The sequence below is a fragment of the Vigna umbellata genome, chromosome 5 (assembly GCF_029865625.1).
Source record: "Vigna umbellata cultivar VRB3 chromosome 5, Vumbellata_1.0, whole genome shotgun sequence".
Taxonomy (NCBI): Eukaryota; Viridiplantae; Streptophyta; class Magnoliopsida; order Fabales; family Fabaceae; genus Vigna; species Vigna umbellata.
In genome coordinates, this window is record NC_142169.1 from 17,717,784 (window position 1) to 17,733,733 (window position 15,950).

The following is a 15,950-nucleotide window of genomic DNA, read 5'->3' on the forward strand; positions in this document are numbered from 1 at the left end:
ATCAGAGTAATATGCAGAATAAGAGTCATAGCTAGAGGCATCGATAGAATAAGTAGTATTCACATAATCAAAATTGGTAGACATGGAAAAATACTAAAAAATTACGAAACAAATAAAACACAAGACAATTTTTTTTAAATGACAGACAAAACACATACATCACGCATACAAAAACAGAACATCACATCACAACACCAGACAAAACAAAACTAACAAATATTAACAAAACAAGAATTAACACAAAAGACCTAAAACTGAACCAACCATTTATCCCCGACAATGGCGCCATTTTGATGAAAGGGTGACGTTGCCGCATACAAAAACATAACAGATAAAACATATACTAACACAACATATATAAACACAACAAAAACCTAAGATTGAACCTTTGGTCCCCGGCAACGACGCCATTTTTTTGAAAGGGGTCGCACCTCACACAAAAGTTGATTGCAAAATTAATGCAGTATAGTACTATAGGAAGTGACTCCTAGGTCGTCTCTCAAGGACCAAATTTGGGTTCAGTCCCAGATCAAACACATAGTGGGGGGATTTTGAAAATTGTTTTTGTTCGGACAATTAAAATGAACTAGAATTTAAATAACGCCAAATTAAATACGGTGAAGTAAAATGCAGTACAGTAAAACAAAATTAAAACAGTGAAAACGAAATTAAAACAGTTAAAGCGAAATTGGTACAATTAAAACGAAAATACAGCAACATGAAACATTAAAAACAGATCTGGAATAGTAAAATCGAAAATACAGAAATACAAAAAATACAGAAAACGAAAATACAGTAAATAGTAAAAACAGAAAATAGTAAATTTCAAATATGAAAATAGAATCAACATTACAGCAGCAACATATAGAGAACAAAATTACAGCAAATGATTTAAAGTGCAATAATCAGCAACACAGTGCAAACAACAGTAGAAATTTAACGGCAGACAAACAACGACAGAAATAAAAAAAACAAAACAAAAACAGTAAAATAATCTAGAAAATTAACAACAGAAAATGAAACCAACTTTGCATTGAATTCAGATTGTGAAATAATTTAGTACATCAGACAAGAAAATAAAACTGAAACGTGCACACCATTTTGCCTCAACCGTAGCCTTCCATTCTCAGTCACAAGCTCCTACTGTTCCAGCTCTGTCCCGTTCCAGCCATCTGCTGGATTCTCACGGCCCTGCTCTTCTTCCAAACTCTCTACCATCTACTCTACACTACACTACACTGCTGGAGCCTAAACTACTGGAACCTTGATGGAACCTAAACTACTGGAACCGAAACTCCTGGAAGAGAGAATGACTCTCCCAGGCCGTAACCCTTTCACCTCCGGAACCCCCTCTCTGGAACTTGTCCTCTGGTGGGACCTCTTCTCTTCTTAAAGACCATCCGTTCCATACCCAACCTCTTGTGCATGCTGCTGCTCTTGGACGTGCAGACCGTAAGTGCCTCTGCCCACCAACTATGAATAACCGTGCATGTCTCCAAACCAAAGTGTTGGATGTAGTAGCAATCCTTCAATCAAGAACCTTGTCTTTTGGTACTCCTTGGACATGCCAAAAGTAAATAATGAGTGATCCTCCACTTCCCAAGTGCACCATTTCCGAAAGAAGAAAAAATATTTGCTCTCCATTACCAAATAAACAAATAATTTCTTTCTTTTCTCCGTGCTTCCTCTACCTGGACCGTGTGCTCTCCAAGGTGGTTGCTGCTGGAACGTTGCTGCAACCGTGAGCTTCTTCTTTGCATGGGCTGCTACTGCTTGCTGTGTGAGTGGTGGACTTTCATTTCTCCATCATCAATCACCGTGCACCTCTTCTTCCAGCCGTGACATCCTTCTCTTTGCTGCTGGATGTTCTTCTTCAACTCTGAATCACCACATCTCAACGCTCCTACTGTTCTTCTCCCTTGCAAATCAACGAGTTCTCTTCTTCCAGCAAAATTATTAAAGAGTAATGCAAATTCTAGAAAAATGTAGAAGCTCCTTAGATAAAAGAATTGAAATGTAATACAAGTTCTAGAATATTCTAGAAAAACCTAAGATAGGAAGAAAAATCAAGAATATTCTACATAAGTAAAAATCTAGAACATTCCACATAAGTTGTGGCTAGTATGTTCTAGAATAATCTATGGGTCTATAAATACCCATGAACTCTACCATTTGAAGTATGTAGCCAACATCTACCATTTGTAAGAAGTAGCCAACATCTACCATTTGTAAGTAGCCAACATCTATCATTTTGTATGAAGCCAACATCTACCATTTGTAAGAAGACAAGATCTACTACAACTAAAGACAACTACAACATTTCTTTCAACTACTACTTCTACATTCTACTATCTCTACATTTTCTCTACCACATCAACTGCTCCCTTCACAACCTTAAAATACTAACAGTGGTACCAGAGCTACGTTTGGTCATCTACTGGGCATAGATAAAATTTTCAACTACCTCAAACAAAACTATAACTCATTCTACTAGTTCCAAATATATTCTCAACACATGGCTACTACTAATCAAACATCATCAATTCCAGTACCTATTTTCAAAGGAGAAAATTATGATTTTTGGAGTGTCAAAATGAAGACATTCTTCCGCTCTCAAGATTTATGGGATATCATAGAAGAGGGATTCACTATTCCAGAAGACACCTCTACTCTTACTACAGCTCAAAAGAAGGAGTTGAAAGAAAACAAGCAGAAGGATTCAAGGGCTTTATTTGTTCTTCAACAAGCAGTTGATGACACAATTTTTCCAAGGATAATTGGTGCCACAAGTGCAAAACAAGCTTGGAACACAATACAAGAGGAGTTTCAAGGAAGTGACGAGGTACGCAATATTAAACTTCATTCTCTAAGACGAGAGTTTGAATTATTAAGAATGAAAGAATCTGAGACCATTAAAGACTACTATTCTAGAATAAAAGAAATAGTTAGTCAGATGAGAGCCTATGGGGAAAATATTCTTGACAAAAAGATCGTTGAGAAAATTTTAATTTCTATTCCCCAAAAGTATGATGCAATCGCAACCGCGATTGAACAAACAAAAGATTTGGCTACATTGTCAGTCACACAACTAATGGGCTCTCTTGAAGCTTATGAACAAAGATTGAAAAGGCATGAAGAAGACTCGGTTGAAAATGCCTTTCAATCAAAACTAAAATTACGGTCTCAGAATAAAGAATATGAAGGAAATAAAAGTAGAGAAGAAATTTCTAGAAATAAAGAAAATCCTAGAAGCTTCTCGAAGACTCGTCAAGAAAAATATCCTCCATGTGGCATATGTAAAAAGACAAGTCACTTGGAAAAAGATTGTTGGCATCATGGAAAACCTCAATGCCACTATTGCAAGAAATTTGGTCACGTAGAAAAGTATTGTCGTAATAAAAATAAGTATCAAGCAAACTTTGCGGAAGAAGATAATCAAGAGAAACTCTTATTCTACGCCAATCAAGAATCTTCTGGTAGAGAAGGAAGTTGGTACTTGGATAGTGGATGCAGCAATCACATGGCGAAATATCAAAGCATCTTCAAAGACATTGATAAATCTGTCAATGTCAAAGTTCGGCTAGGAAATGGCACCACAGTGGAGTCTCGAGGCAAAGGAACTGTCATGGTGGAGACAAAGAAAGGTACGAAATTCATCAAGGATGTTTTACTAGTTCCAAATCTTAAAGAAAATCTTTTAAGTATTGGCCAAATGATGGAGAATGGATATTCTCTTCATTTTGAGAAAGATACATGCAAAATTTATGACAATAAAATGATAGAAATTGGCCAAGTAAAAATGGAGAAGAGAAATAGAAGCTTTCCTATAAGCTTCAAACCTGGAACTAATATTGCCATGAAGGTAGAAGTTGATGACTCATGGCTTTGGCATAGGAGATTTGGCCACTTCAACACACATGCCTTAAAGCTTCTATATACGAAAAACATGATGAGAGATCTTCCATGCTTGAAGGAGAATAATGAATCATGTGAAGGATGTCTCCTCGGAAAACAACATCGATTACCATTCTCGACAGACAAAGCATGGAGAGCAAAAGACTTATTGGAGTTGATTCATACCGATGTTTGCGGACCGATGAGAACACCTTCACATCATAACAACAGGTATTTCATCCTCTTCATTGATGACTTCTCTAGAATGACATGGGTCTATTTCTTAAAGGCAAAGTCAGAAGTTTTTGGAGTATTCAAGAAATTCAAGGCCCTTGTTGAGAAGCAAAGTGGAAAACAACTAAAAGTACTTAGAAGTGATCGTGGCAAGGAGTACACATCTCACGAGTTTGACAAATTCTATGAAGATGAAGGCATAGATCGACAACTTACAGTCGCATATACTCCACAACAAAATGGCGTGTCAGAGAGAAAGAATCGCACAGTTATGGAGATGGCAAGATCAATGCTAAAAGAGAAAAGTATGCCTAATACTTTTTGGGCTGAAGCAGTTTACACTGCAGTTTATATTCTAAACAGATGTCCAACTAAAGCAGTCCAAGACAAGACTCCTATTGAAGCTTGGAGTGGGAGAAAGCCATCGGCTAAACACCTACGAGTATTTGGGTCTATTTGCTACATACATGTTCCTGATCAAAGGAGGCACAAGCTTGAAGACAAAACTATACGAGGAATATTTTTGGGATATAGCACACAGTCAAAAGGCTATCGAGTTTACAACCTACAAACAAAAAAGCTCATCATCAGTCGAAATGTTGAAGTTGATGAAAATGCTTCTTGGAATTGGGAAGAAGAAAAAGTTGTTAAAAGCAACATTCTACTTCCAGTGCAACAATCTCAAGAAGAAACTCAAGAAGAGGAAGAAAATTTAGGTACGCTTTCTCCACCTCCACAACAAGATTCTTCACCTGAATCTAGTCCAAGAAGAGTAAGATCTTTGGTAGACATATATGAAACTTGCAATATGGCCATGATTGAACCTAACTGTTATGAAGAAGCATCAAAGCATGAACTATGGTCAAGGCAATGGAGGAAGAAGATCAAATTGAAGATATGTTACCAAGACCAAGATTTGAACTACTATGCACAATGTTTGGAGTTACCGAATTTTCATTAAGGAGGAGTATTAAAGAGTAATGCAAATTCTAGAAAAATGTAGAAGCTCCTTAGATAAAAGAATTGAAATGTAATACAAGTTCTAGAATATTCTAGAAAAACCTAAGATAGGAAGAAAAATCAAGAATATTCTACATAAGTAAAAATCTAGAACATTCCACATAAGTTGTGGCTAGTATGTTCTAGAATAATCTATGGGTCTATAAATACCCATGAACTCTACCATTTGAAGTATGTAGCCAACATCTACCATTTGTAAGAAGTAGCCAACATCTACCATTTGTAAGTAGCCAACATCTATCATTTTGTATGAAGCCAACATCTACCATTTGTAAGAAGACAAGATCTACTACAATAATAAAGACAACTACAACACTTCTTTCAACTACTACTTCTACATTCTACTATCTTTACATTTTCTCTACCACATCAACTACTCCTTTCACAACCTCAAAATACTAACAAAAATCAATCCCGTGAGCTCTCCCAAGGACGTCCAACGTGTGCATTTATTCCAGCCATGGCAGTGTGCTTCCCTTTGCCTTGCTGGACCGTGGTTCTTTGCTGGATGCTGGACGGTGATATTTATTCTGCTGCTGGACCGAGAAGATGCCATAGTTGAGGATGCGTGAAGATTGTGCTATTGTTGCTGCACGTGAAGCTGCTGGAACGCTGCCAAACCAGGCCGTAAAAACTCCATAACTGCTGTAACGTGGTGTGCTTCCTTGGACGTGGCTGCTGCATCAAACGTTGCTGCGCGTGATGTGCTGCTGTCGAACTCTCTCCCTTTTGCTTGACCGTGAGTTACAAAGCTGCTGGATTTGGAAACCCGAGAGTGCCTCCTGAGCTGGACCGTGAACGTTTGCTTTCCCTGCTGGACAGTGCAGTTTGCTTCACTCCTCCGTGACACCACACTGCTGCCAACTTGCTGCTGCTTCTGCACCGTGCTGGAACGTAACTCTCTGCTCCATTGGCCGTGACTCTTTCTCTCCAGCCGTGACACCTCTTGCTTCTGTTTCCAGCGCTGGATCTGCTTGATGTCTTCTCCTCAACGATGGATGCTCCTGCTGGAATGAGACGTGTTGCTGCTGTGTTGCTATCAATAAATGAAGCCTCCTTGCATCCAGCATGTTCTTCTTTTCTTGTGGGCTGCATTCTCGGTGCAAGTGTGAATATAGAAAACTGAAACACCTCTTGGTGCTCTCCCTTCGCTGGAATAAAGATCGAGAATCTTATTTCCATGTGCAAACCCACGCTTTGTCTCCATTCCAGCCGTAACACCACATCACTTAACGCATGCTGCGTGTTTAACAGCACCACTTTTCTCAATTGTTTTCATTTGCTGGATGTCACCCTTTTTCCAAGCACCCTTTTCAAAGAGTAAAATGACCATAATGTCCTCCTTATTGTAGACACTTCTTTAATGGAGAGTCTTTAATTATGTGGCATCTTTCCAAATGTCGTAAAATGTATTTCAAAATTTTCCTGTAATCATTGATGAAAATAATAAGCTCAGATAATTCAAATTAATTAAAATAAGAATTTCCAATCAAATTACGCACAATTAACGAAAACAGAATAATACCGGACATTTTAGCACAATTTCCCGATTAATTCTAGTACAATAAACTAAGTGAAGTAATTAAAATATTGATTCATCATACTCCAAATGATGGCAACCCCTTTAGGGACTTCTCATCCAAAAAAGTATCAACTTTACTCTAAGACCAAGAAAGGGAAGTTGAATAAAGGACTTAATCTTTTCTTTCTAAGTCTTAGAATGTTCTCTTTAACTAAATACATTTACCTTGTTTTGTAGGTCACTAATAAGAGTGGAAAACCATAGCCAATCAACCAAAGAAGCTTGGTGAGCTAAGGGAAGCAAAGGAGGTAAAGAAAGGAAGAAAGGAAGTGCCTTTTGGATTGGAAAAGCAAAGTTGATATACAACATACGGCCAACCAAGCAAACCAGTGTTTCCACTTTCTTTTAAAGCATGTTTTCAATGTTTACCGTATGGAACATGTGGCCAGCTGTATAGCTTCTCCTGCACACTTCTTATAGAGCTTCATGTACATTGCTAATATGTCTAGTAGCTTGTTAGGCACGTTTCTCTTCATCTATAAAAGAGAAGCCAAATCACTTGTAAATGTAACTTGAATTGTATAAAGAAACTCTGCTGAATTATCCAGCCAGTTCTTACTTTCAAGTTCATTGACTTATGCCTTCTTAGCACACTTATCTCTAGCTTCCTTTCCCCTTGGAAGGTCGTCCGAGCTAGAACCTCTGCCTACACGCTCCAAAACCGCACCAGACAATTCATCAAACACCTTCCGTGCGCCTCTAACTGCATCTGCGTTTTCCAATTCCGCTGCCACCTCTGGTCCGAGAAGCTGCTCATTCTTGAAGAGTGAAGCTGCTTCCATCACCAAACCTACAAAAGAGGTGAGATTTAACAAAATCTACAACAACCCGAGCATCGTTAGTTCTGGTGGCTCTAGCTTCCACCCATTTTGAAACATAATACACAACAAGGAGAATATAAGAGAAACCAAAAGAAACAGGAAAAGACCCATAAAATCTATACCCCAGACATCAAATACCTCACAGAATAGCATAGGTTGTTGAGGCATTTGTTGTCTCCATGAAAGTGATCCTCCTGCTCTTTGACATGGCTTACAGGTGCTACAAATTCTCTCCGCATCTTTAAAGATGGAGGGCCAATAAAAACCACAATCTAGCACCCTGCGAGCAGTTCTTTGAATTCCCAAATGACCACCAAGTGAGGAGGCATGGCAGAACTGTAGGACCGAGTCAATCTCATGGTCCGGAATGCATCTCCTTGTAACTTGATTACTGCACAACTTCCACAGATATGGGTCATCCCAAATGTAATACTTAGTATCGCTCTTAATTTTAGCAATTTGAGCACGAGATGCTAGGGAGGAAAAACATAAGCAACCAAATAATTGACAATATTTGCAAACCAAGGAGTAGGGTGGGAAAGTGACACCGTCAACAAACTCTCATCAGGAAAGTTATCCTGAATAGGCAAAACATCGGCTTCATCTTTAGCCTTGTCAATCCTGCTGAGGTGGTCTGCAACAAAATTATGTGCTCCACTCTGGTCTTGGATTTGCAGGTCAAATTCTTAGAGTAGGAGCATCCACCTTATCAATCTTGGCTTTGACTCAACCTTTTTCAAAAGAAACTTCAGAGCTGCATGGTCAGTGAATACAATAACAAGTGAACCAAGCAAATATGATCTAAATTTATCAAGAGCAAACACAATGGCTAACAACTCTTTCTCAGTGGTGGTGTAGTTTGCCTGGGCAACATCTAAAGTCCTAGAAGCATAATAGATCACTCGCGGCAACTTGTCAATCTTTTGTGTCAAGATAGCCCCCAATGCATAATTTGATGCGTCACACATAAGCTCAAAAGGGGCTGTCCAATCTGGTGCCTGAATGATTGGAGTGGTGGTCAAAGCTTGCTTCAGGCGATCAAAAGCATGTTTGCATCTGTCATCAAAGTCAAACTCAATGTCTTTCTTTAATAGAAGAGGGCAGATCTCTAAAGTCCTCTTTATGTACACACTATTTGAAAGGTGCGTCTCCAATCCTTGAACGATGTTTATCCCTGAAAATACCATTTGTACTAGATGACCAGACGGTCATCCCTCTATCCTAAAACCTTGAGTCGGACGACCATCACAAGGGGATCCCTTAACGACCGTCAGGGACGACCAGCCGATGACGACGCTAGAGGCAGTGAAGGTGAGAAGAGAGGACGTTCAACCGTGAGAGGGAGAAGTGGAACAGTGGATTCACGAAGAAGAAGCAATGAAGCAATAACGAAGCAGCAGCGCGAAGAAATGAACAAACTCTGAGAATTTTGAAGCTCTACAGCACCGGTTATGAACGAAACGATGCTCAAAATGAAAAATCGGAAGCCTATATGCTTTGGTCAGAAAGGAATCGAAGCCGATGAATGTTTTGGCACCGGGTCTAAGTTCACCGAGGTGGCAGCTCAGGCTTTATGCCTGGGTTTTGTGGGAAACCAAGATAGTATCACATTTTCATAAAGTTGTCAGCCAAAAAGCCTGAGCTCGTATCACTTTTTCATAAAGTTGACATCTTTTAAGCGCCGGTTCTGCATGCAACCGAGGCCTATAAGGTCCGGTTTATTACAAAACTGCCACCGCCTTGTGATAGACAACGGTTTGGTGTAAAGTGAGGTACATTGTGCGAGTTTAAAAGCAAAAATTGTACTAGTTCTCGTTCTTCATCAATATGCAAAACACCGGGAACAATGTCATTGGTTTGATCGTCTTCTCTTAAACATCAATCCCATCAAATCTAAAATCATACAAAACATAAAAGGATTATCATAATTTAATTACTTGGATCTTCTCGAATAGCGCCTTAATGGTTATTGACCTTAACTTCACACAAGGACATTGTAAAATTCTTGGAAATACAACTTCTCTATCAAGGACTGCTAAACGAAGACGTTCAACAGCCCAAAGCTACAATAAACAACATTCTCTATCACATTATTATAAATACAATGAATTACAAATTCAACATAACATATACTGCAAATTGAACATACATATTACCTACAACACTACACTTGACCCACTTATGCTAAGGGAATCCAATAGTTCCCATTAACTAAATAGCAAATAGGCAAGATTTAAGTTGTTCACTAAAAAACTATGACCATCATTCGCCCAATTATAGTTTGTCAAACTATCAATATTGTTTAATACTCTACAAGGCATATTACTTATTCTTTATTTTCTATGAAAATAAAATACTGCAAAACAAACCAATATATACAAACAACATATATTGTCTACATCATCTTCATCACTACCTATTTCATCCTCTTAATAATATCTTTAATGATTATTGCTTTCATACTAAAAAGTGAACCCGCAACACCACATAAATTCTCATCAAATTCTACCACAACTCCACCTGAAGGAAACCCCAAACAAATACATATATATATATATATAAATACATATATATATATATATATATGCATACATACATACATATATATATATATATATATATATATATATATATATATAACTATTAAGGAGCCGATCACTACATCACACGAAAGGATTGCTTCACAAATACGCAACGACTGGCATCTCCCTTAATAGAAGAGGGCAGATCTCTAAAGTCCTCTTTATGTACATACTATTTGAAAGGTGTGTCTCCAATCCTTGAACGATGTTTATCCCTGAAAATACCATTTGTACTGGATGACCAGACGGTCATCCCTCTATCCTAAAACCTTGAGTCGGACGACCATCACAAGGGGATCCCTTAACGACCGTCAGGGACGACCAGCCGATGACAAATGATAAGCTGTTATAAAAAAGATTAATATAAATCATGGTTAAGGATAATGGATCATGATTGGGCCGGAATTAAGGTATCGTTAATTCTAGGCCCACGCCAGAAACTATAAATACAGGTAAAAGGTAAGAGGTAAGGGATCATATTTTAGTGTGCATTTATTAGTGTTACATTGAACTACCGAACGGATTGTTTACTAACTTTGGTATCAGAGAACCTTTGGCAAATACACCTCCGGACGGCAGGACGAAGACGATAGCTTGAATTGATGACCAATTAGTCCTACAGCAAAAATTGTGTAGGTATTAGGAGTGACTCAACCCCATCCTGAAACACCATTCATTTCAACCATGTATTTTTTTATCGAAGAAACTATAATACAATATAAAAAATATATACCATTACTTGTTCAATAATATAAAAATTATTTATGCCAAATATATCGACCATTCAAATTAAACATCACCATTTATTTATTTATTTATTTTGTGTATGTGTAGTGTTACCACACATGACTTGTAGAGATCCTATTCATTCAAAAACAATAAACCACAAAATCAACAAAACAGTCAAACAAAAACATGATTAAAAAAAATAACTTGTACATACCATCATTCAAGTACAATACATGAAAGTCATTGTCACACACCAAACGTAAGCATAGCGCTAAAATCGCCATATATATCGCAATCCCAATCCTAAATCACCTCTGTAACGAAAATCAAACTTCTTTAATTTAACCTAACCATAACAAAAAACATTAAAAACTATTTATCACCTATGAAATGGAGTTTTACGTATCTTACTTGAAACTGCTGAAATTGACTTCACTTAAACAGAGACCAAACGCAGACGAATGAAAGATACGCTAAATAATGAAAGAAATAAAACGAAGACACACCCAAACAATGACCCAACACCGATGGAATGCAACGAAGACACAAGAAAACAATTGAGCCATAACGCGTAATGATAAGTTTAAACGGAACAAACAAATTCGAGGAAGGCACACGCCAACAAAACCACAACGGGAAATGCTAGGTTTTTCAGTCTCTTTGAAGTCGCGCCATTCAAATTTAGGTGAATTTTTTATTCCACCCTGGACAAAAACTATTTAGGACAACACCTTAAAAAATTAATAAAATTAAATTTGAAAATGCTACATCAGACATGTATGTGTAAAAATTTTATCTTAAAATATCATTCTCCTTTTTTAAATTATAATCTCCTATTCAATATATAATAACACTTTACATCAACAATACTTTACCGTTAAATATGCGTTAACTAGAATGCTTTCAGATTGAAGAATGTTCTTGTTCCTCTAAAAAAACTGTGTATAAATAGAAAGAAATTAAGAAGCACTGGTTCTAGTTCAGAGACCTCTATGACTCTTATTCCATCTGCCTTATTGTTGTTATTCTTGGTGCATTATTCATTATATTTGATGAAGTAGTCCAATTTTATTTGTATATAAATATATTAAAACATAAAGTGGTACATATATAGTGCTTTCGTTACATAATCGTATGGCCTAATGTGTGATACTATTATTGTTACATATATATTGCGTAGGTTTCTTTATTTAGGTGTTTCATATTGACCAAACATGCACTTTTGGTACATGGAAGCTTTCAAAATGTCCTACCACCAGAACCAGCTTCCCTCTGACAGTTGAAGAAGACTGCAGCAGCTGGCAATCCAAGGTTGTAAAGTTCAGCAAATTCTCTGGTGTTGAAATTCTGGCGCCATTCAGGAGCATACACTCTCTGTCGATACTGTTGACGGAACAACACAAACACGAAACGATGAATCCCCATAGTTGGTCGTGGACTTTCATAACTTACAACCTCGTTACCTACGTGCAAATCATGCAAAAAACCCAGTTAGCATGTTATAATTGAACCACACACTTATACCAGTTCTTTCCCATGAAATTGCCTTTATCCTTTTGGTGGCTGGTGTCATTTGTCTCATCATACATGATTTAGAATTTGATGCCTCGTGGAATCTATTTCAATATCTTCCACGAGATGATGTTGTGCATCACACACAATATTTGTTCTTCAAGTATATAAAGAAACATGGTCCACATAAACGATTCCAATACTTTTATACTCCATTTTCTTTCCTTCACACGGGCCCTTTAAATTCTAAACGAAACAATGTTCTGCATGATGTGATACATAGTTCCCAAAATCGAATTATAGTAATGCATACTTGGCTTGGCGACAAACTACAAGATCGCAATTCCACAGCAGATTCAGATTGTTGAGTTTATTGGCTTTTATATATTCACCTTATAACTATTTTTGTTAAAATTTTATATCAACAAACACAGTGATAACATAAAACAATGAAATCACAAAATATTCTCAAACTATGTTTATTTTTATACTCTTGCTGAAATGAAATAATTATTGATAACGTCACTTATATGAATTCTAGAATTGTTGGATTATTTTTTATAATTAAAAACATAACAAATAAATAAATTAAAACTACGATAAAAACTAGCATGAACTAGATTGTAAGGACATCACATAAGTAACTAATTTTACATGCAGATACGAAAATAAATATTTATAATGCTTAGAAAGTTAATTTATATTTTCAACGATATATAAAATTAAGCTCTATTAGTTTTATATATGTTTTTGCTTGCACTGTTTCTCTATCTTTTAAACTAAAGCTTTAGTTATATATATATATATATATATATATATATATATATATATATATATATATATATATATATATATATATATATATATTAAAAAAGTATTAAGTGCTTCAACACAGAAAAAGTTCAAAAGAAACAAAATAAAGGGCTGAAAAGAATCTAGACAATCCAGACATTCATGTATTCTTAAGTACGCTGATAAAAGGTAATTATACATTAAGTTAACATTTTAGCAAATATTTTGATGCTAATTTAGTGTTTATTCCAGTTATGGTAATTTAAAACTCAGCATACCAGATGAGTTAAAATGAAAAAAACTCCTTTCAGTATAAAAAAAAGTTATATTCTACTACTATGGCATTGGGTCAGTCGACTTTATTATAATCTTAGACTAAGACACAAAGTCTAAAAGCATGATAAATCATGCTAACTGACAATTCTATTAGCACAGAGAATTAATATGAATTATCAATAAACTATTAATATAGTAATATTAATGCATTCATAATATTTATACGGACAGCTTATATTTTTTGTTTAGAGATAATAAGTTAGACTAAGAAAGACAATCCTAATTCATATATCAATTTAATTTTCAAGGAATTAAAATTACTTTTGGAAATTCCCACGTAATTCAAAACTTAAACCTCTGGAATCCATAAATTTATCAAATTAAGCACATTACTATGGCAATTTAGTGTTTATTCCAGTTATGGTAATTTAAAACTCAACATACCAGATGAGTTAAAATGAAAAAACTCCTTTCAGTATAAAAAAAGTTATATTCTACTACTATGGCATTGGGTCAGTCGACTTTATTATAATGTTAGACTAAGACACAAAGTCTAAAAGCATGATAAATCATGCTAACTGACAATTCCATTAGCACAGAGAATTAATATGAATTATCAATAAACTATTAATATAGTAATATTAATGCATTCATAATATTTATACGGACAGCTTATATTTTTTGTTTAGAGATAATAAGTTAGACTAAGAAAGACAATCCTAATTCATATATCAATTTAATTTTCAAGGAATTATAATTACTTTTGGAAATTCCCACGTAATTCAAAACTTAAACCTCTGGAATCCATAAATTTATCAAATTAAGCACATTACTGTTCTGCATATGAATATTTTACGAATACGTATAAGTGGGTTAAATTCACATTAAACTATACATTTGATGAGTTAATAAAATAGAATTCATATTTTTTTTTTCTTCTTTTTACAATTGACTAATTATTATTAGTGGTTTTATTTATTTATTTTTTCAAGTTAACTACACACCAAAACTAGCGCCGGTAGTTGCTGGAATATCAGTCACCAACCTGCTCAAAATCCATTGAAAAAAAGAATATTATTACAATGATATGCTACTAATGTCATGCTAGAAAATAATGAGTATGTCTTATTTACTCACCAATGAAGGTACTCCCTGAAATTAGGGTTACTAGGGTTGGGAGCATCAGGATCCACCAACACCTTTAACAGAAAAAAATGAACAGATTTGAAGTTAGAAGTGACGAAATAAATATCTGGAACTGTTTCTGAAAACCTTTATTATGAAAAAGGGTTTGGTGTTTTTAATGAAGAAGTTTTGGTAAACACTTTTAGGTTGTGTGTAACCAAATCCTATAAGAAGAAAGTAATGCAATGAATTACCAGAGTATAGAAGTTCCTGAGATCATCTCCACCAACACTCACTCTGGGTTGGTTTACAACTTGGGAAGGTTTAAGCTCACAACCATTGTTGACTTGTCTATTGCCATAGGAGACCCTAAAAGGAATGGAACTTTCAAAGGGGTCTATTACTTCCCCTATAACACGCCCAACCACAAGAGGATTCCTACTAGTACTAGGCATGGCTAACTGTAACTCACTGCACTGCTAAACAAAGATATGCCTTTGGCTCACACACATTTACTACACCCACAATGGTAGCTATTTATAGAGTGAAGGACAAGGAATGAGATATTCTTACATATCTAGCATAGGAAATAATCTTTTTGGTTTTTATGTATAAAGCACACGACTTTGTACAGAACCTATTCCCGGGATAATATAATAAAATCATCAATAGTAAAAATTTAACAGTTCTAAATTGCTTGTATCTTTGTTTTCTATTGTTTTAACTTATATTAGTAAAACAAAAATTGTATACATACTGGAGGTTTAACATGACGATTATTTAAAGTTGTGGCTTTTTATAATATAAAATAATAGTTTGATATATTATTGCATTAAAAGTTTCTTATACCAGTTGAAAAGGTTTTTTTATTTCAGTCCTAGAACCAATGTAGAAGGGAGAGATGTAGAGAGTATTAGACTTTGTATAGTGGTTCTCACATTAGTGTAGAAAGTTCACTATGGGATCGATGCTTTACGTAAGACCCTGAAAATTAGAGGAAATAGTAAGTTTTGGGTCATTAGAAGACTAAGAAACTCAAAATGTAACAAGTTGTCACAAAAGTACAAAGTATAGTACAAAATACAATGTTGTCGACTTTGACATGGTTTAGTATTTTAATTATTAATTTTTGTTAAAAATTAGATCTTGAGTTGATTCTTCTTCCGTTAGAAAGTAGACTCGAATAGCTTCGATTCGAGTACTCATACGTGTAATTCCGACATCGGGAAGGGGTTCAACCAGACTGACAAAGTTGTCCGAGTGAGTGGACACGTTTTTGACGCGTTTTTGACTATTTAAACGCGTTTTACTATTTAAACGCGTTTTTAGCCAAATTTTTGGCTATTTAAGGACGTCCCAGGGGCTTAAATGATTCCTAAGTTG

The 15,950-nt window shown here is 35.7% G+C and overlaps 1 protein-coding gene across 1 annotated transcript; it reads right to left on the reverse strand.

Moving 5' to 3' along the window:
* Positions 1-11,831: 11,831 nt before the first annotated feature.
* On the reverse strand, positions 11,832-15,059 carry LOC148197858 (protein VERNALIZATION 3-like). Its single transcript, XM_088115400.1, has 4 exons — positions 14,822-15,059; positions 14,580-14,641; positions 14,447-14,487; positions 11,832-12,325 (listed from the first exon to the last, which is right to left on the reverse strand). Exons 1-4 carry the CDS (start codon positions 15,020-15,022, stop codon positions 12,102-12,104), a joined length of 528 nt encoding a protein of 175 aa, XP_087971526.1. The 5' UTR covers positions 15,023-15,059; the 3' UTR covers positions 11,832-12,101.
* Between the last annotated feature and the right edge of the window lie 891 nt (positions 15,060-15,950).

Excerpts from the sequence above, each read along its gene's own strand:
- LOC148197858 (XM_088115400.1), bottom strand. The coding sequence starts at position 15,022 with ATGCCTAGTACTAGTAGGAATCCTCTTGTGGTTGGGCGTGTTATAGGG. Across the intron at positions 14,488-14,579 it reads TTCAGGGAGTACCTTCATTG|GTTGGTGACTGATATTCCAG; the intron begins GTGAGTAAATAA and ends GATTTTGAGCAG. Across the intron at positions 12,326-14,446 it reads AACTACCGGCGCTAGTTTTG|GTAACGAGGTTGTAAGTTAT; the intron begins GTGTGTAGTTAA and ends ATTTGCACGTAG.